Source organism: Choloepus didactylus, chromosome 9 (genome assembly GCF_015220235.1).
Source record: "Choloepus didactylus isolate mChoDid1 chromosome 9, mChoDid1.pri, whole genome shotgun sequence".
NCBI classification, from domain to species: domain Eukaryota; kingdom Metazoa; phylum Chordata; class Mammalia; order Pilosa; family Megalonychidae; genus Choloepus; species Choloepus didactylus.
In genome coordinates this window covers 97,646,395-97,669,257 of record NC_051315.1, presented here as the reverse complement: position 1 = coordinate 97,669,257, position 22,863 = coordinate 97,646,395, and the positions used below count along the sequence as shown (strand labels likewise).

Genomic DNA, 22,863 nt, shown 5'->3' with positions numbered 1-22,863 from the left:
CCTGGGAGTCCTGTCCCTCGAAGCCAGGGAGACTTTACACCCCTGGGATTCATGTCCCACCTAAGGGGGAGGGTAGTGAGTTTATCTGCAGAGTTGGCTGAGAGAGAGGCCACATCTGAGCCACAAAAGGGAGAAACAGCCTCTTCTACTCTCCTTAACGGCTCTCCCAAACACTTCTATTAATGTAGAATCCAATAAATTAAATTCCAAACTGAGAAACTTAAGAAGCCTTCCTAAATTAATCATTGCTTGCTTGTTCATGGCACCCACCATTTATCTCCACATCAAGCAGTATGTGGGAGCTAAAAACTTAACACATACAACCCTGGGCAAGGGGCAGTATCAGGCCAGAGGTTCCCCTTAGCAAAGGACATTTAACTTCTCAGATTAACTTAAGGTACCACTGAAAGTTCCAAGGAAGGAGGCACAAAAATGGCTTCATTGCCAGGATCTTGCATTCTCTTGTGGAGCAGCCAACCTGCCTCTAACCTGTAAGTCTCTCATCACAGGTCACAGGAGATCTGTTTCATATACTGGATCTTTCCAGCCACATTCACTGAAGGGAAAAAGCTGAGACTGTGACAGTCTTCAAAATTGTGCATTTTCCAAAAGTAGCTAGTGGTAATTTAAAAAACAGGTAAATACAAAATCTTTAATCTTTTCTGTAAAAAAGATACAAACTTTGATTGTAAAGAAGTCAAAACCACCGTATAAAAAAAGAGTATAAGGATTTTCTATGCATTTCAAAGATTTATGCCAGTCCTAAACCATATAACTGTGATCATGGAAATCAGCCTCACAGAAGACTGTCCCGATTACCCTCACTTGGCCCAGCACAATGTTTTCACTACTACTTGTCCTTTTTTTTTTTTTTTTTTTTTAATATTGACCTTTTAAAAAAAGCAAGTTAAAGCTTTGGTAAGATGTTCAAGTCTGTGGAAAGAGAAGATGGTTTTTCTCCCACTCTGCTTCTCTCTTGGGAACAACTTCAATAAAATTCAGAATTCAGAAATGTTTCAAACGTTCTCAAAAAGGCTTGTGATCCCTCAGAGTCCTATCAATAAATCAGTTCACAGAATATAGTAAGGCTTATTTATCTGACTGGAACTAAGGAATTTGTACTAACTCACTATATTTTTTGAAATATTGGTTCTCAAATGAAATACCAAAACAGAAAGAGAAAGAAAAATATATTCTGACCTGACATCTTAATGCAGCGTTACTATAAAAACAGGGAAAGTAAAAGTTACATTTCCAGAGATGGTGGCAGTTTTAACGGCAACTAACTACCAAAAAAAAAAAAAATGGGTCTGTAACAAGTATTCTAGAACTGCTTTACTTGTTATATTCTAAAGAGTGATTTTGCCATGTTAAAAAATCCAACTTAGTTCAGTGGTACAAAGTAGCAACTACTGAATAATGCACTTAGATTTTTTTCATATATTTGAACGTTATCTGAAATGAACATTAAACAATCCAAATAGCTAAACATTCCTTGAATCAAAATTATATAAAACCAACTTAAAAATATGCATCTGAGTGGCGCGCGCCGTGGGAAACCCGATAAGCCGCATGGCTGCTGGTTGCTCAGAGGCGCCGCGGCCAAAAGTGGCCTCCGAGGAGACCCCGGTGGGACCAGCTGGTATCCTGCCTTGTTTAGAGTTGCCGACCTACGAGGTCGCTTGCGCGCTAGTGAGTAGCCGCTATTCCTGCTTGCTGGCCGGGCCTCACCGGAGGCACATCGCGCTGTCGCCGCGCTACCTCAACAGGAAACGCACGGGCATCCGAGAACAGCTGGATGCGGAGCTTCTGCGCTATTCCGAGAGGGTACAGTTAATAAACTGTCTTCCAGCCACATTGGCTGTTTAGTGCACGGGTGTTTCAATGCATCCATCCCTAAACCTGAGCAGATGCTGGCTGAGCAGTGGCAGACGCTAGAGATAAACGTGGGTGATGAACTAGAATTTGAAGTATTTCGTTTAGACTCAGATGCTGCTGGAGTATTCTGTATTCGGGGAAAATTAAATATCACTAGTTTACAATCCAAGTGCTCTGAAGTTTCCAAAGAAGTAACAGAAACCAGCACTGAAGAAGCTGTTGAAAAACCTCCAAAGAAGAAAAAGAAAAAGAAGAAAGACCCAGAGACTTATGAAGTGGAAGACAGTACCACAGAACTGGTAGATATTGCAGAAAACACCATAAAGGAAGAGACAGACCTGCAGACTCATAATAATGTGGATGGCCTCTGGAGGGATGAGCCAAAGAAGAAGAAAAAGAAGAAAAAGTACCAGGACGGTCAGGACCAAGACCCTGTTTTCCAAGGCAGTGACTCCAGTGGTTACCAAAGTGACCATAAAAAGAAAAAAAAGAAAAGAAAACACAATGAGGTTGCTGAAGTTACCACAGTTTTAGAAAACTCACCAAAAAAGAAAAGAGAAAAGTAATTATCTTCAGTGCATTTTAAACATTATTCTGTTTTTATAAGTTTGATTTATACGCAATAGATGAATAAATGTTTTAACTGGTATGAAATGCATGTGTATTCCAGAGTTTATAAAACAAGATATACTTAATTAGGAGTTTGTGTGTGTGTGTGTTACAATTACAAAACTGAGTATAAATTACTTCAGTTAATAACAATCTTATTAACGTGCCATTTCACTATATAAGAATAAAAGGAATAAGAGCCACTCTTGCTTTTAACTCCTCAATTCTTCCCAGGTCTTATATAGTAATTGAAATTATTTCTATAATCTCAAGATTGGCAAAATGACATTATAATACAATTTTCATATCATTAAAAAATGAGTTTGGTGTATTTTTGGGTAATAAGTTTCACCCTGAGTTATAATATTGCATGCCATTTTGTTTCTCTTTTTAAAATATCAGGACATTTGCCATTTGTAGGGTTTCCTTTATCATGGCTACTAGAGTATTATATTTCTGTTCAACTTAGAATGGTCTGCCAAAGGAGCCTCTGAAGTACCAGAGCTCTTAAGAACCATGCTACTACTGACCATAAGTGGGAAACAGTGACTGTTCTTTCCTTCCAGGTGCATGGTTGGTATTTTCTTTCTTCTTTAAGTCCAAGAGGTTATTGGAGAAGGCTGTTCACTTGTTACTTGTTAATTTGTGCTGCAGTCAGTCTGTTTTTGTGGTGTGTTGGAGAAAGAGAGTCTGATGAAGACAGAATAAATGTGATTCAAACTTAGTGGGGAATTTCAAGATTACTTTTTCATGTTTGGGCTAGGCTATTAGAAATTGTTCTAAAGAGGAAACACCTGTTCACAGTTTTCATTGAGAAAATGTATAATGTAGCTTGACTAGTTAGAAAACACTGATTATGAAATGACAAGCTAGTTTGGACTAATAAACATTGCCTAGTGATAATCATTCATGTAATAAATATTTCATCATCTGCTATGTGTACAGTGTTCTGCTAAGGCCTGGGATATAATGGGAAACAAGATAGATGTAATCCTTCCCATAAGAGAGAAAGATGCATACATTTAATGTATATATAGAATAAAATACAGACAGTAATTAGAAATAGTTTTGTGAAGAAAAAGAAGATTGTCCACCCACTGTTAACTATGTTATCTGCTGATTGAGTGGTTGAATTAACTCCCAATGTCAGCCATTTTGGTTGCCATTTATCTAGTACTAGGCATAGTGCTGGCCTCCCATGGCTTTATATGATAAATTCTGCTAGTGGTATATCTACATCTAAATTTGTAATGATAAGACATAGAGTTTGGAGGGTATCAGACATTCACAAAATCTGTCTTCAAGTAGATGTATCAGACAGTGGAAGGGTGCAGGTGAGTGTCCAGACAGTTTAGATACATGTGGCTTTGGGCCTTTGAAATATGGCTAGTCTAAATTGAAATGTGCTCTTAATGTAAATTACATAATAGATTTTGAAGATGTAGGAAGAAAAGCATGTAAAATAATTATGTTGATAAAATCATAGTTTCACTTTTTTTCAGTTTGTATTTCTACTAGAAAATTAAAAATTGCATTAAAAATGTAATCACATATTTCTTTTGGACAATTCTGGTTTAATAGAAGGATGAGTCAAAAAGGTTTGAAACATTATACTGTATTCTCAGGGCTTAATGTGGTGGTGTACTCAGAAAATGTTTAATAAATGCTTCCTTCAACATTTAAAATCTGAATACATAATTGTAATAAATGTGATTTAATCTAGAAAATTCATTTTTAAAGAAAGAAATAATTCTAAATCTCCCTCCCCTAAACAAACAAGCCAAGGAAATTGTCAAATTTATGCTATTCATGAAAATATACATTGTGGCTTATCAAAATAAAAAAAAAAAAAAAAAAAAAAAAAAAAAAATATGCATCTATGAATGGACTCAAGCTCTATACTCACTTTTAGACCAAATATGCCAGTAGTTATGTTTGACATTTAGAACATGTGCAAATATATAACTATTATATATGTATGTATATGTACGATCGGAATGTTGCAGTAATAAGAACTCTAAAACACCAAATGAAATTCAGTTTTCAAAAAAAAAAATTATTTCTTTAACACTCCATGTCTCTGTTCATTCTGTTCAACATCTAAAAAGGCCATTGAACAGAGAAAAAATCTTCCTGGAAAATTTCCTTTAAATGGAACCAAAGGTTAAAAGACCTACATTGGAAACCCTGCAGCACAAAGGGCTCCAATAATACCTTGAGCAATTTACAATGAGCATTAATTTACCCGTGTAGAAACGTGATTTCCATAGGAAAGGTGCAGCAGTAATACATCTCACTTGGAAGTCTAGGAGGGGGAAAACAAAACAAAATTTCACCAACTCTTGGTACATTAGCCCTTTCATGTCACTAAACTATGTGGTCAATTATGTTTTCAGGGCATTAAATACCATCCCCATAGATTAAAGTATTGGAACTTCCCAAAACAAGGTGATTTAATCTATGATTAGCCATGGAAACATTTATAAAATATTTTGCATTATTTGAAATACATGATATTGAAGTCTTACATTTTCATTTGCAAATCTTCATGAATTTTAATGTTAACCACTACAGTATAGACTATTGCATATATCTTTTGAGGTTACTGACTTAAAACAAAAATTTCATGGCTACAGCTAAACATATGGAGATAAATATATAACAAACTCCAAGATTTATCAATGATGAAGATGTTAGTTTTTAACTCTCCCATATTAACTGAACAGAACATATGACATCAAACATCTGCTACTCAATCAACTAAGTTTGCAATGATTAATTTATTTATAGCACTTCTCTTACAGATCTTCCAATTTTCTTTGTGTTATAGTTGCTTTTTTCCTTCTTCTTCTTCTCTTGGCTCCTAAAAATTATAAGCTCCATAAGCCCAAGGACACTATCTTATTGACACTGGTGTCCCCTACAGCAGTGAGCAGCATGTCTTGAATATAGAACTTATTCCTGCAATGTACATTGTGGTTGCTGTGGAATATCAACTGTCACTTTTCAGCAACTCGGATCCTAACCTCTAATTTCCAAGAGCTGCTCAAAACCATTATGACAACAGAGTCAGCCTTGGAACTACCCCAGTTATTTGGGTCTACAGCCAGTGAATTCTTTCCAAATCTCTCAAGTTGTAGCTTCTAGCTACCTATTTTAGAATTGTTTCAATATAATTTTATTTGCAACGATATTCATGTACAGGAGTGATGGAATCAATTCCCAGACACAAAACTTCTAGGTAAAACAATAAAACAACAACAAAAACTTCTCAAGTTACTTAACATAATTGGCCAACCTGTACTCCTGCAGTCATTTGTCAATACCACTAGCTGGAAACACCAGTATGCACTACAGAATTGTCATTACTTTTTGATTCACCCATTTGAGTCTTAGACCACAATCCTGCCAACTAGGGTACCATTGTATTTCTTATGGAGGAAACAAGGGACTGTATTTTAGATGAACATCGAACCACTGCCTGAGAAAGGAGCTCAAGTCTGTTGTCCTACCACTGGCTTGGTGAGTAATCTGGACAAGTCACTAAACACTTTAGAACTCTCTCCAAAAGTGTAATTTGTCCTACATTCTGTTCTGAAGCTAATATGTGAAATTAAAAATGCCTACAGTAGTAAGCTCTCCACAAAACCTGACAAACTCTCCTATGAATACTTTTTCTAAAAGGATTCAGAGTAAAAGCAATGTGTGTCTTTCCTATTCAGAAAGAAAAATGAAAGTATAATATTTCAACTTGTGTATTTATTTCTAAGATGTAGCAGAAGATATGCTATTATCAAGAGATATCAGAAAACCAAACCACAGACATTATGATAATTTGTGTACATTTAGGGTCAATCAATGGACTGCATGATTAATCAATGGTCAGAAAAGCATGTCAATTGAGAAATAATGATATGATAAAAATAGGAAACAGTTTTTGGTTATTGTAAATTTCTGATTTGAGGTGCACTTTCCCTAATAAATACTTTATTAATTATTTTTAATAAGCTTCAATGCCCTACTTACAAAATTCATTTAAATTGTAGAAACACAGAATCCTGGGAATATAATATCTCTCTTTGTTTCTTAAGGCTATTGTAAGCACCGTATTTCATAATGTATGTGTGTGTGTATACACACACACACACACACACACACACACACGAGCCTTTAGGCTATAACATACTATTGTAATATATTTTGCCTCAGATTTCAGCAGTTCCTTGAATGACCAAAAAAATGAAGAAATTTTGTTGAAATAGATTTCATTTTCTGAAATCTATTTTAATGTCAGAATAAAACAAGACATTTCTTTTCACAGCATAATCTCTTGATTATTCTGTTATTTCATTGGTTTATTTAAGCATAAGCATACTGAATAGAAGCCTCTGTAACATATTGTCCTAAATTTCACCTCCAGTTCTGGTGATCTATTCTACAGCTCAACAATTCTTCTGCAGGACAATGCCACCTCCCTTTGAAAACAATGTTATCACTCACTTGTTATTAAATTTGGGTTAATAGGGAAATAATCAGGCAATATTTCCATGTGAAGTATTAAAAAAGACTTTTTTTTCCCCTTTGTTTACTTGGTGGGGTGGTGGTGGAGACGGTGGTAGTTATAACTAATTTGGTTGGATCTCTATTATCTACACTTTGCATCATGCATATTTTAAATTTCCAACAGAATGAGGGCAATATATTGCTATAGTAATTAACTTGAGGAAAAAGAGTAAGAAATAGGAAGAAAAATACAGCTGCGATTTGAGAAGTAAGTAGCTTTTTTCCTATAACATCATGCCAGATAATACTGATTTTCTTAACGAGGATCACAATATATTAATAATATCTTTGTAAATATAAGTTTATCCAGCTCTACAAATGTGCAATGCTTCTAGAACTTGGCTGTTTTGTATTTTTCTCGGCATCACAAATGATGAGTAACAGAGTTCAAGTTTACTAAGTTCATTTCTTCATCCAAAACCATGTCCTGATTTCTTCTGTATATGGGGCACTATGCTAGACAGTGAGTATACATCAGTCAAACATAGGCCTTGCCTTTCTGCTGCTTAGGGTCTCATCCAGTGGCTCTCATTCTTACCTGTACATCAGAACCTTCTGGGACAATGTTTATAAAATGTAATGAACAGTCTCTAACCTCTGCTTCAATTTGTCTAGAATGACACCTGGACAATGATACATTTAAAAAACACCCCAGGTGATTTTAAAACACAGCCAGGATTGAGAACCACTGGAGTAGTGAATAAGACAGGCATGAGTTAAATTTATAATTGTAAAAGTTTGTAAGTGCTATAAAGGAAAAGTATAAGAAATTATCTATGAGAGTGATTAATGAGAATTGGGGGAATCAGTCAAGAAAGGCCACTCTAAATCAACGCTTCTCAAACTGCCATCTAAAAGGTGATTAGGAGTTGGAAAAGTGAAAGAGTGTGGGGATGGGGGCAGAATTCCAGGCAGAGGGAACAGCACATGCATAAGCTGACATCGAAAGCAATGAGAAAGCCCGTGTGGCTGGAAGGGAGTGAGCGAGAGGCAGAGCGGGCAGCATTTGGCTAGAGAGAGAGGCAGGGGCCAGACCAGAGGCAGGAAGAGGTCGGTGGGTTTCATTTTAAGTGCAGAAGCCATCTGATACAGTATGTTTTTGTCTACAAGTAGCATTAAAATTAAGGGAGAACAATAATTTTTCCCATCTATTTACTATTTCTCATTCAAAGGTCTCATAAACGTCTAGATAGCCAGCAAGACAGAAAAAATGGTCTAGCTCCCAAAACATATTTGGTGTTCATCTTCCTTCTGGTAGATGGCAAATGTAACAGCTTTGCTATAAAATCTGAGGGCATGCCTGGGACACTGAGAGCCTCTCGCTGATCCCCACGAGTAGTATTCCAGTTACTCTAACACTAATGGGAGAATACCACCACTTTTGAAAAGGTTGACTACATCACTGAATTTTCTAACCGAGAATTTACAATGGGGCAAATTCCCCAAGGAGGCCTCATAAAACTGAAAGTGTTCCTATTTTCAGTTACAAAGGAAAATTCCTATTTTCAATTACAAAGGAGAATTAGGATTTATAAGATATTTATTTAGGAAGCTAGAATTTAAAATTTATGAAATTGCCTGTATACTCTCAGTCTCATAGAAACGTAACAACAAAAAATGATAAAGGACAATGAACAGATCCAGGCTGAGTAGACCATGACAGCTATTACCACCTATATAGGAAGCACATGTACAACTATCTGAGAAGAAAGAATCTGTTGGTCCCACAGTAGTTCTTCAGTCACACTGACACCTATGAATCAGAATGTATATTCAGGAAGTAAGAACAATGGTATATTTCAAGAACCAAGACCTAGAAATATTCACATGTAATTTTTTGGCAATAACTTCTTGGGCAATGCCACTTAGAAGCTTAAACAGTTCATGAAGCTAGTCAACCCCGGGGTATCCCTCACATGATACAATGTCACACACCAGGAACCACGACAAAGAGCTGCATAATCATAAAGATAATAAACAGGAAAATATAAATGCACATTTGCAAGCTTTCTTGCAAAGAGACCTAATGAAATACAGTAACATCCCTATCAAATATCTGTAGGCCAGTTGAATGGAAGGTAGGAGGGTCAGTAGTGCTGAAAAGTTGTTTACAAATTAAAAGAGGAGTAAAAAAAATCATAAACTATGAAAGTTGGAATATATTCACTGGGAACGTAGGCAACCAAGCTATGCCGGTTTGAATGTATTATGTCCCCCAAAATGTCATTATCTTTGATGTAATCTTGTGTGGGCAGACATATTAGTGTTGATTAGATTGTAATTCTTTGAGTGTTTCCATGGAGATGCGACCCACCCAACTGTGGGTGATGACTCTGATTGGACAGTTTCCATGGAGGTGTGACTCCACCCATTCAGGGTGGGTCTGAATTAGTTCACTGGAGCACTACAGAAGCTCAGACAGAAGGAGCAAGCTTGCTACAGCCAAGAGGGACACTTCCAAGAACACAGAGGAGCTGAGAAGAGGAGCTACAGATAAGAGACATTTGAAGATGGCCATTGAAAGCAGACTTTTGCTCCAGAGAAGCTAAGAGAGGACAAACACCTCAAGAGCAACTAAGAATGACAATTTTGAGGAACTGCAGCCTAGGGAGGAACATCCTGGGAGAAAGCCATTTTGAAACCAGAATTTGGAGCAGATGCCAGCCATGTGCCTTCCCAGCTAACAGAGGTTTTCTGGACACCATTGGCTATCCTCCAGTGAAGGTACCTGATTGTTGATGCATTCCTTGGACACTTTATGGCCTTAAGACTGTAACTGTGTAAACAAATAAACCCCCTTTTATAAAAGCCAGTCCATTTCTGATGTTTTGCATTCTGGCAGCATTAGCAAACTAGGACACAAGCCATGATCTTTCTTGCTTTCGCTCTCTTTTTTTTTTTTTTTTAAATTGAGATACATTCACACCATACAATCACCACAGTGTACAATCAGTTGTTTACAGTACCATTATATAATTGTGCATTCCTCACCACAATCAATTTTTGAACATTTTCATTACCACACACAAAAAAGAATAAGAATTAAAGTTAAAGTAAAAAAAGAACACCCAAAACATCCCATATCCCCATCCCTCCATATTTATTCATTTACTTTTTGTTCTCATTTTTCTATTCATCTGTCCATACACTGGATAAAGGGAGTGGGAGCCACAAAGTCTTCACAAATCACACAGTCACACAGTGTAAGCTATACAGTTACACAATCATCTTCAAGAATAAAGGCTACTGTGTTGCAGTTCAACAGTTTCAGGTATTCCCTCCAGTTATTATTTAATTATTCCAATACACTAAAAACTAAAAAGGGATATCTATATAATGCGTAAAAATAACCTCCAGAATGACCTCTTGACTCTATTTGAGATCTCTCAGCCACTGAAACTTTATTTTGTTTCATTTATCTTCCCCCTTTTGGTCCAAGAAGGCATAACTTTTCTTTCTGCCCTGGTCCTGATATCCTATTAGGCCTAATGTTTGCCTTTACACTCTTAAAAATAATTAGGGATTCCAAAGAGCTTTTGTCCATGTGAGTTTATACAAGTTACTTAAGCACTGTGTGTCTTTGCTTCCTTGTCTATAAAATGGGGATAACTATCTAATTCCATTGACTGTTTTCACAATTGCATCTCATATTAACACAGTGCCTCTATCACCTTGTAAATGTGTAACACATATTAGCTATTACTTTTTACTGCGATATAGTCCATCTTTCTCAGATACGAAATTCCTGTGTTTTGACATCAGTTTCTGCACTTTTCATTCTTTCTTTGATTTATCAAACTATATTACCAAATGATAGTTTCAAAGATCATTTTAATATGTAAATCTTTCTGAAAAGGCCTCATATAGCTATTTAATCATGATTAACACATGACATATTTGTGCCCATATGAAAGCAAAAGGGTTAGCAGTTTATGTTAGTGGTTAAGAGTTTAGGCTGTAAAGGTAGAGAATCCTCAGATCAATTCCTGGTTCTACATCATACTGGCTCTTATGATTTGGCACATTTCTAAGAACTCTAAACCTCTGCTCCCCTCATCTGCAAAACTGGCCAATAACATGATTTTCCAATGGAACTGCTAATAGGATTAAAAAAGTTTGGCGTAGTGTCTGGCATCTTGTGAGCTCTTAATAAATGTAAGATTTTTAAAAGAAAGAGAGTAAAGAAAGATGATAACTTACTGTTTTAATAGCTGATTAACAAAGTTTTACCTTTCTTAATTTTTAGAAGTAATTCATTATCTTGAAACCATGGGTGAAGAGAAAACTGAAGAATGCATCTTGCTCAAACACGATTGTTACTAATAGGCAGAGAAGTCACCAAGCATTTCCACTGATGAATCTCTGACCAAGTGGCACGTGGCTCATGAAGAGCATTAGAAGGGAAAGCTCAGAGCATGTAGCAGGGAGCACATCAGTTCACACCTGAGCTGTGGAGTAAAGCTATGTTCTGGGATTTCAGGCTGAATAGCCAAAAAGTGTGCAGACCATTTCCCCTGGAGCACCTTGGGAAACAGATCAGTGAAACAAAGTATCTATGATCTTCTTCAAAGAATATTTTGTGCAAAAGTATACTTTCAACTTAGAAGGTAAAAGCTGCAGGTTTATTAAAACATGGGGCCTTCCTAGAATCTAGCATACAGTGTATACTCAATTGACTAAATAAGTTGAAATTTGTTTTTAATTGCCCTATGAAATTTTAAAAGAACATAATAAACTACCATGCACACTTTCAGCTATTATTTTACAATCTGTACTCACTGCCTTATCAAGACTATAGCAATGTTGTGATGTAAAACAGTGATTTTTTAAACCAGAGAAGCTAAAAACCCCATTTGCATTAATTTCTCAGAGTATTACAGACACTATATTTTAAATCAGATGGTCTGTGAATGGGGAAGCGGCTTACTTCTAAAGAATATGCATCAGTTACACATTATATGCTTGACCAGGAAACAAAACAATTTACTTCCCAAAAGAATAGAAAGGTAAATGTTGGTCTGTGTATTTTGTTGTTCTTCTTAACAAACACTCTGCAAACTCTAAAAACAGACATGGTGATCTAGTGTGAACAGGACAAAGAAAGGTAAAAAGGAAATATGGAACTAAAAACAATGAAGGAAAAAGAAGTGAAAACTGTAGGATAAAAGTCAATAATGTAAGTCTGATCATCAAGTTCTTTTTAAGCTTCATGTAACAAATGAAACTTTCTAAATGAGGGCAAGAGAGAAGAAATAAGACTTAGTGGCCACCAAATTATACTTCCTTGTCAATGTATCTGCGGTAAGAAAAATTAAATCACTTCTTCCTATTATTAAATCAATGAGTCATACATATTAGACCAAACATCATGGGAAAACTTTGATGGATATACCCGTCAAGTACTTTGCCCGTCCACTAAGTACATCTAAATAAACAAACAGACTAATAAATACCCATCCCAGCTCCCAGTTTGCTTCCAAACTCTGTCATTCATTCAGAGGAATGGGGTGTAAAATGTCCAGACAGGAGATACAGCTTCACATCTCCATATGTAAAGGGAAACAGAACATTTTAATTAAACAAACAAACAAACAAACAAAAAGGCATGGAGAGTAGGTCTCAATTTTATCTACATTTTAATAAGTAGGCTTAGATATAATATATATTAACTGCACCTCAAACCTCTGACTATATGTTTGGAAAAGTGAGCATAAAAATACACATCTGCTAATTGAGTGGACACTTCACTTACTATAATTCACTAATTACCTAACTGATCATGTTTTGCTTCATTTGGCACACATTTTTAAACTATATCAGTAACTCCTAGGCATTTTCATTCATCAAAAAGCATCATTTGGTTAAACATGAGCCTCCAATGTGCCCCAAACTAGTGATATTCATCAAGCAACCAAAATCCAATAAAACTAATTTATCTGCCCTCCCCACAAAGTATCACCATTTCTCTCATGCTGCATTAAACATCTTTAGACACTCAAAGTATATCTGTTCCCTTTAGCTAATCTTGTAGTAAAATGGTATTAAGTAATTAACAGTATGACAATGATGAAAACAGATGTCACAAGTGGAAAGATGGAGACCAAGTGCTATAGAAGATAGAAAACTGGTCCAGAATCAGGAGATCTGGCTTCTTTCCCATCCATATCACTAATTATAGCTTTACCCTAGGCAAGTCATTTAACCTGGTTACACTTCAGTTTTCCTTTCTCCAACCATCTGCTTTGCTCATGGGAATGATGTGACAATTAACAAGAGTGCCTATAAAAGTGCTTTTGAGCTCAGAAGAGAAAGACTGCATAAATACAAGATAGTATGGCTGCGATTTTAAAGAAGTACTAAGCAGATTTCTGTACATGCTTTAATTAAAAAGGCGAGTGATTCACAATGGCAGAAGTAATACTGCAAATTACAATCCATGTCATTTTTCAGACACATTAATTTAGGTGATGATATTAGAGACACACGCACAATAGAAGTTACTCCAAGTGAGTGAGATGCTGAGCAGAGGCAAGAGACCCGAGTGGCTAAACTGGAAAACTTGCAGTGCAAAGCCATTTGTTAAATGAAAGTTTATACCAAAAGTCAGAAAAAGGTGAACTCTGATAGCTTAGAATAAAGCAGCATGGTTTAGTAGTCCATGCACAATGTTAAAAGCAATTTGGGGCTCCATGGTCACAATCATTATTTCCAACACAGCACTTATTTTTAAATAAAGAATCTAAATCCTCTAAATATCAGTGTTTCTTTTAAGTGAAAGATAATTGTTAATAAGTTCTACACAGCATTTTCTATAAAATGAACAAAACACTTAATAAAGCCACACTTCATTAGTTAAACCTCCTCTATTTCCAATTACTGATATTCCAATCTGCCTACATTTTTATTTCTTAATTAAAGTCCTTCTGTATATTAGGGCGCCATCAATTAAAATCAAATGTAAATTAATTGTGGCTCAGCATCTCTATACCCATACACAATTTTTATCAGCCAATATTCTACTCTTCTTTGACACTTTCTGGGTAGATTTCATTTATCTATAGCTTGGGAAATAATTTCACTCCAGGCAGATATGCAGGATGTGAATAGAGTCCTATAAATTCTATTAATTCTAATGACACAAACAGTTACTTATACAAACTATTTCAAGTACCATCCTTACGGATACCTTAGAGCAATCATATCTTCACACCAAAATTATCTTAACAGGTTGGAGACAGAGGTCACTTAGGGGCTCTCTCAGCCTGGGGAGCCTTGAATTTTGCCATATAGATTTAAGACTTTGGGTAATCTAATAATACATAACCTTCTAAAACTAATTCTTCACAACCCAAACAAATTAGGCACAGGAATAGCTGCATCACCTTGCAGTTACCACCACCAGCACAGATAGCCTGACAAACAAGAAAGGCAATCCTTTTTATAAGTTATCACTGACCAGCGTAAAAATGAACAGCAAAGGTTTAACCATAGTTTTGGGGGGAGAAAGACCAGATGGCTTTTGTGTGTTTATTTAATATAACTTGCCCTTGATAAACATGTTTCCTTTTTTTTGATTCATCATAAAATACACACAATACTACTGTCCAACTCCTATGTACTTTTTACTTCCGATCAAAGATTGTGCATTAACTTAATCAGAAATGCAGTCATTCTTGACAAAGTTATTTCAAATTTACATTCTCCTCTGCCATTTACAAAAAAAAAAAAAAAATAGGAAAGGCATATTCCCTTTTGCCTTTTCAATCAATAAATGAAGATGACCTATCATGCGCAGAAAGGACACAATGATCTATACATTCAAGTGAGAGTTATATCTTGCCTATGTTAGAAAGAGATGGTAGTTGCTCATAACCAAAATGAATTTTTTAGGATTAAACTGAACAGATACCATTCAAAGGCAAACCTTGATTATTTTTTTTTTGGAGGGAAATTTAAGTGGAACTTTTTTTTTTTTTAAGTAAAGTAAATAAAGAAAAACAAAGCCAGAATATTAGGCTCATTTCAGAGATGAAACATAATCAAGTGTAGGGGAAAAAGAATAGTGTCTGGAATAAAAATCTGACCTATGGCAAAAAAGTCTCCAGCCTGGGCTTGAAAGATGCCTTGAGCTATGATTTTTAAAGGGGCATAGAAACTACTTAAATGAACAATTTCTGTATCAATATTCTATCCTGAAATAGTATACTATATTACACTGTAATCCATGGAGAACATGAACAATGAGATCTCTAACATGGGTAGCTTACCTTTTGACAATAAAAGAATTCAAGTACAGAACTTGGTGAATCCAGATAAAAGGGATACTAAATATGGCTATTATGTTGACTCTTTCTAACACCAAATCCATAAAATTTTTGCAGCTGTGGAGTCAGATTTTACTCAAAATGAAACATTTAAAAATATTATGAATATCTGAAATAGATTCATATGTTCAGAGATGCCAAGCAATGAGGTACAATTTTATGTCCTGTTTTAAAAATTTAACCAAACTAGTATTCTTTTTTATATTATTATTTTGCTTATCTTTTTATTTATTTTAGCAAGAACTTGTTACTCAAAGAGGATTTAAATGAATTAACCAAAGTTACAGGGCTAGTAAATCACAGGGCTAGTAAATCACAGGTCTGGGAGCTGAATCAGATCTGTAATATTTAAAAGGCCTTCAAAAGGTATCAAAAGCTGGAAAGCTTGCCAATATTTTATTTCTTAGGGGACTAGAAAGAAAAGTTTGAATATTCCTAAGCATTTATATTAGCACATGAGTCAAACTAAATTATATTCCATATTACAAGAAGGACAATATTAACCTTCACTTCTTCAAGTTTTCCAAACTTGACTCACAGTAAAACCTCAGAGTAACATGGTAATTTTAAATAAATTACAATTAAATGGGTCTTTTCCAAACCACAGTATGAACACACCTGAACAGATGAGAAAATTGACCATACAACTAACATGTATTGAGTACTTTCCATATACCAGGCACTGTGCTAAGAGGTTTGCATGGATAATTTCCACAAGCAGTGGATACTCTTATCCTTATTTTACAAACAAGGGGGCCAAATCTTAAAATGTGTTAGAGATGGGATTTGAAGCAAGGCAATTTGACTCCAGAGTGCTAACTCTTTAGCCACCAAGTTATACTTAAGTTAATATAAACCTGCTTGAAGAGCTACCAAGAGGAGTGCATTTTTAATTTGCTTTTGAATTAATGCTAAGCCATTTCTTCTATTGTCCTCCTGCCAATAAATGGAATTCCTCAAAAAGACTATGACTTAAGCCTAGAGAAATTTGCTTCTTTTCTTGTTTGACAAACAGGAAAATAAAAACCTATAAGATGCCATCTATGCCCTAAAAGACCTTACAATTTAGTTGAGGAGATAGAATATATAGTCAGGTGTTAAACAAGGTTTTCTGATGAGTTTTATAAAGACAGGGAGAGCAGAGGAAGAAAGATAAATTATTGGCCAAGGGGTGGGGTGGGGGAACTAATGAGAACCTGAGGCAGCCAGTGAAGAGCAAGGCAGAGGACTGTATACTTCTTTAGCTCAGAAAAATAAGAGGACAGAACTTCAGAAAGAGAAGAGCATGGTAAAGGGGTCAAAGTTATAATGGCTTAAATACAGGCCACAGGATTTGGCCATTGTATGGGGACTGACAACCTTAAATAAAATCAAGTTTCCTATCTCTGGAGTATGAGGGAATCAGGCAGCCAGGAACCTTGAAAATTGGGTTCCTAGATTAAGGAGAAAGTGAGTGGTAAAGAAGTAGAATGGATGTGAACAAAATACTCAGGAATTTTGGACAGGAAATGAAAAGGGTAATAACACAGAATATAGAGAATGCAGTTTTTGTTTGTTTGTTTAAAGAATAAAGCAAAATTGATGTTGTAAGTACCGGAAGAACAGACTGTATATAGGCAGGAATCAGAAATGTAAAAGAGGAGAACTATTTGTTTGAACAGAAGTCCCAGAGAATCAAGAAGATGGGGGGTGGGGAGGGGGGATTAAAACAAGTAAAAGGGTTGTGCTAGAAAGATGAGGAACATTACTTACTTAGACACTGTAAATAGAAGCAAGAAAATAGAAGCAAGAAAATACACCAAGGTTTTCATGTCAAGGGAAGAGGAATTAAGAGAGCTAGACTTGGGTAGCCTCAATATTCTTAGTTTACGAAAAGCTAATACCCTACTTAGTGTAGTGTGAACAGGGATAGAGTTGGATTTGCGAAGAATTAAGTTGTCTAGAGTAGTCAAAATAACAAATAAGAAAAACAATTATGTTTTATGAGTAAAGACACAACATTTGTTTTCATTTTCTGCTTTGCCAAGATTCTAGGAAAAGAACTTTCTCAACAAATGCCATGTCCTGGGGGAGGAATCAACACTTTATATTTATAAACCATTTCATTTAGTTGATCTTCTGATAATCTATAAAAGCAAAAGAAAATATACATTTTGTTTAATTCAACTCATATTTACATTATCTTCTTAAAAATTGCAACCCAGCCTCATCCTTGCTGACATACAAAATTCTGCATAAAAATGTAGTCATTGAAAAATATTTGTTTTATTTTGTCACTTTAAAACACTTTCCCATCAGTCATTTCTTATTCATTTTATTATAATTTATAAATTTTATTTAGACAAGTATATAAGTAATACTAAGATATTTTCCTAATGTGAAATATTTCCTTAACAACAAATGAGCTTGTCTTGGTCCATCCTTCAAGTCCGATATTGGCAAGTTTGAACCTCAGATTACTGGGAATCTTTAGTATTTAACGTTAATTAAGGGCTACTGTGCCCGTTAGATTATTTGACTGGGCAGCATAAGAAAGGATCTTTATGCTGCTAAATTGCAGAAATATTAGTGAAGTTACCTCCCCCCAAATGCATCTATGCTATAATATACATAGGCATTATTTTATTAACAGCAAATTTTGGGAAGAAGTCCATTTAATTTTATTGAAAATACTTTTGGTTAAGTTCAGGATTATTAAAATGTAAGGTACTCTAATAAAGAAAAACAGCTGTGTGGAAGAGCCCTTAACCAGAAGGGTGGGGCATGATGAGTTGGGGCCAGTGGCAGATAACTGGAGCAACCATGGAAAGTCTCCATCACGAAAAAGGCACCAGGGACAGAAACCATGAAGGTCATTTATTTTTCAATTTCAAAGCAGCACATTTGCATCTAAGACGCATTGCCTGTGGGGAAGGCTGACTAGATCACAAGCACCTGCTCCAGTTTGTTACTTGGTCGCCTACAATCTCAGCCATTTTGCTCTGGCCCTTGTTATTCTTGATCAGGAGAGAGATTGAAAAGTTGAAGGCAGCTTTTCAGAAAGAGGTAGGAAGGAAGCAGAGGTGAACACTAAATTGATATGCCCTAGGTCATCTACAGTAAAATTATAGTAAGTTCCTTTTTCCCTCACTCTTTGGGTCAGTGTCCTCACCCATGTATGGCACAAGAAGTCTTTGATGAAGGTCCTGTTCAGAAGCATTTGCTCTGAAAATGATTTCGAGCCCCAATTTTCTTAAACACCAATTCATGTTGTGAAATTATCTCAGGGTTTTAAGTATAGTTTATTATATGTGCTTTGCTGTAAATGGATTGAAAAAAAATGGCCCCAATTATTCCTCTCCTTGAATCCTTTCCCTTTGCAATGTGATTTTAAAGCTCCTTTCATCAAAATTGTCATCTATTTCCCCACTCCTTGAATCCAGGCTTGCGCCTTATTTTGCACAATTGAATGTGGTGGTATTGACGTTGTGCTGTTCTGAGCCTAGGCCTTTAGAGCCTTGCAGGTTTCTGCATGCTCCTTTGGAACTCTGCCACCCCTGCGAGAACAAGCCTGGACTAGCCTGCTGGAGGTTAAAAAGAGCCCAGGAAGGAGAGCTCTGTCAGTTAACCCAGCCAAGATCAGCTTGTATCAGCGAATAGCCAGCCAATTCCCAAACATGTGAGGCATCACAGTGGAGAACAGCAGCACTACAGACCTGACTTGCAAGAGCCACAGATATGCATGAATTCTACCTAAACCAAACTACCCAGTTAACATGTGGATTCATGAGCAATAAAAAGTGCTCGTTTTAAGTCACTGAGTTTTGGGACAATTCATTGCACAGCATTATTGTAGCAACAAATAACTGATACATGCTTTTACTGCTATACAACATTCATTTTTTTTAATTGTATATATTTTTTCTAACTTCCTATGAATGCTTTAGCTACACAGTTGCCAATGTATTATTAGGTCTTATTAAGGAGCAGAAGTAAAAGATTTGTGACTTGTTACCAAAACTCCATTAGTGTAGCTTGTGGTGGTTATACTTCTCTCTTAAGAATGGATTCCTGTCTCAATCCAAACAGCTAATATATGAATTTTAATAGATAGAGGAATACATTCTCCAAATTCAAATTCTTGATCATTCGTCTTGATCCAGTTTCTGTAGTTATTTATTCTTTCAGTGTCACCAAAAACATGCCATTCTTCAGTCTGAAGGTAAAAATACGAACTATTTTTTGTCCTTTTTTGGATTTTCTTTGGATCACTAATATTAATTCTAGCTGAATTAAACTCTTATCTTTCTAAGTTTAGGAGGACAAAAAAAGGATCCCAAACATATTATTGGAATTTATTATTCCCATTCTAGTAATAGAAATCGTTTCGGTATTAGCTTGGCTTTCCGGTGACAAAGTTTTTGGTCACTTATTTTAAGTCAACCACAGTTTAGAAACAACAGCCTATATAAGGTAAATATTTAATACAAAAAGAATGGAAAATGTATTTACATTGTCATTCCTCTTACAATTGCAAACCTGGCCTGGCAAATATGTTATGAAATTGACTATTTAGAAATTGTTGTTAAGGTCTATCCTTGGGTTCTGGGACAACACATTGACATTTAGGTGTTCTATGATCCAAAAGAGAGAGATTTTTAACTGAATAAAGTTTAAAATTGCTATGGAGACCTGTTTTGCTTCAGAGAGCAGTAAAATGCTTTTACAGAAAGAGCTCACATGCTGTTAAGAGATTCTGTGGGAACAGGCCATGGTGTAACAGTGTATTGGGACTCTAGCTGGGTAGTCCCCTAGTAGTGTTATTAACATAATTGGAATTGGGACTTAATTAGTAATATTCAGGTTCTGTTTTTAGTGGTGAAGGGTGTGCTATTTTCCTTGGAGAACTATTTCGCCTTGGAACTCTTTAGGGGAAAAGAAGAAGTTGCTTGATAAATAACATATCAGTTTGATTAAACTGATAAATGGCTGCTTTAAATATCCAGGACTCTTGTTTTAATTGGCCCTACTTACCACTCAAGTTCCAAAGATAGCATAGTGGATGTTTCTCAATATTTCTTCAAACAACACCCACTTCCCATTTCTCAGAGCACATGATGTCCTCTAGGGGACTTAGCTTTCCTTCCCCTTGTGTGCGGTCTTGCTGGATGACAAATCCAGCTGCCTGATTTTACTACCGAAGTCAATCTAGAGACAGCCTCTCTTTGGCCGATACAAGGTGGAGGTAGGTATGTGACCTGAGCTCAAGTCAATAATATCTCCTGGAACTTGAAATCTCACTGAAGAACAACAGTGTGAGGAAACAATGATGTTTGCTTCTTGGAGAATTGCATCCTGACCAGACTATTCCTTCTATAAACAGTCATAAGTTCTACTTCCTCACTTTGCCCTCCATGCCCATTCTTAAATTCTCAACTCTCAGTCTCCCTTTGATTTTATGAACCCTCACACTTTTCCACTATAGTATATTTCCTCTTGCTTGATGTAGTCAGAATTGGGTTTTGTTGCTTAGAATCAAGAAGCTCAAACACCTGACTACTACACATGGTCGGGGGGTGGGAAAAGCACACTAATCCCAACTACAAAATTGAACAATGCAATGATCTTCAATAAAGTACTCAAATTGGATTTCTTTCTTCTTCATATCCACCACTGTCATAGAAAAAGATAAAATTCCCACTTGGGTCTCAAAATTTCTAGCTGCAAAGACTTAGAGGTAGTAATACCACTTTGCCATTCTTATTTCTTCCCAGTATTTTCTACCTATGTGCTCAAGGGAAATTAATAACCATCCCCACATCTGCATCAGCTGTTGGCTTTCTTGTACCTTCACCTGTTATACATTTTTTAAATACAAGGTAGGGTTTCATCCCTCATTTATTCCTCTTTATGCCACTCTCTATTGAAAACCCTGCTCAATATTCAGTTTCTGGGAAGTTGTCTTTTATTAACCTCTGCATTATGGAAAATCCAATTCAGCACTTATATATATTGTTTGCATTGCATTTTTACTTATTTTAGCTTGTGAATATTTTTAAATGTGTGTATGCTCCAGCTTTTCCATTAAACTTCAAGCTCCCCAAAGCTGGGGAGAAGTTCCTGCCTTTTTTGATTCTTTGTTTATAATCCCCAAGTCTATATTACAGAATTCTACATACACTCATAGTGCTGAATAACTGTTTTTCACTGAGTTTTTCAGGAAATATTTAAAAGAACTGAATCTTGTGAAAAACTATTCATAGATTACTTTGATAGTAACTAATTCATATTTTGATAGCTAATTAATACATGGAATTGCTGCATATATGTGCTTTTAACTCCTCTGTTCTAAAGTTAAAATTTAAAAAGATAAAAATAATCTATGAAATTAATGCCCACTTATTTGAGAATATCAGTTTGGAATTTTACAAAATCCCAGACAAAAAAGGAACTACAAACACCTGCACGCATTGTGTATCAATGCTCCATTACCAACTGCATGGGAAGATTTCACTCTGCTAACACTTTTAACAACTAGAAGAATGAGGCATATTTCCCCATTGAAAGCTGGGATGTTTTTGTTTCAGGTTGTCCCTGGGTAACTCTGAGAATTCCCTGCAGATTAATATTCAATAGGACTGCTGTTTTTGTTGCACAGCTGAACCACACATTTTCCATCCTTTAACTGCTACAAGACGGAACACACCGTATCTGATTGCTTAAGGTTCTCCTCCACTAACTGGCTTTAGTTCCTATGCTATGACTTCCAGAGTCCTTCTGAGTTTAATAAGCTTTATCCCGCAATAATATTTATCAAGTACTGCATCACGAAGGCAAACACATTTATAACATATCTTTAGTGCCCTAAAATTCTGGATTATAATGAAATCCAATTATTAATTAAAATTTGATAATTAAATTTTGATTTGAATTTAGATATTCCAATGTCTGAAATCGAAACTACCATTTCTCTAAATCAAAATTACTTCTGGGTTACAAAATTATCAATAAATGTTTATATTTAATAGTTATCAATGTCTCAAAAGGAAGTCTTTCTTGTTCTTTGTAAAATCAGCATCATTAATGGTGTTGGTTTGTCTAGTGTATCTCACAGAAAATAATTAATGAATTTAATTGGGAACAAAAACTGAACAAATATTAAGATTCCTCTATCCCAGTGTTTCTCAATCTATTTTTCATTATTGTCTCCTGTAAGGAGACTTTGAAGATACCATTTTCCTAATTGCCACCTCCACATGAAATTTTAATACCATATACTGTATATCTATTTATGTAATGAACATATATCTGTGCTTTAAACATAAAAAGAGTACATGTAGGCTTAATATAAGGCTTATCCTTTTTATTCAATGCAGGGTTAAGAATGACTAAATAAAATTTTTCATTAAAAGTTTAATTAAAAATTAAAAAGCTATTAACATTTAACTTAGCTTTGTAACTGCATTTGCTGAGGAACTTTTAATGTAACTTAGTTATTTACAAGAATTGT

At 35.5% G+C, this 22,863-nt stretch overlaps 2 protein-coding genes across 3 annotated transcripts in view; one reads left to right on the top strand and one right to left on the bottom strand.

The window, feature by feature from the left end:
• The window catches only part of PARD3B (par-3 family cell polarity regulator beta), a 1,159,791-nt gene that overhangs the window by 703,667 nt on the left and 433,261 nt on the right, over positions 1 to 22,863 (bottom strand). The window lies entirely within an intron of this gene.
• LOC119544357 (DNA-directed RNA polymerase I subunit RPA43-like) lies at positions 1,550 to 3,042 on the top strand. Its single transcript, XM_037849790.1, is given in 3 exon segments — positions 1,550 to 1,822; positions 1,825 to 2,440; positions 2,957 to 3,042. Coding segments are annotated over 3 exon segments (891 nt in total). The 5' UTR covers positions 1,550 to 1,572; the 3' UTR covers positions 2,982 to 3,042.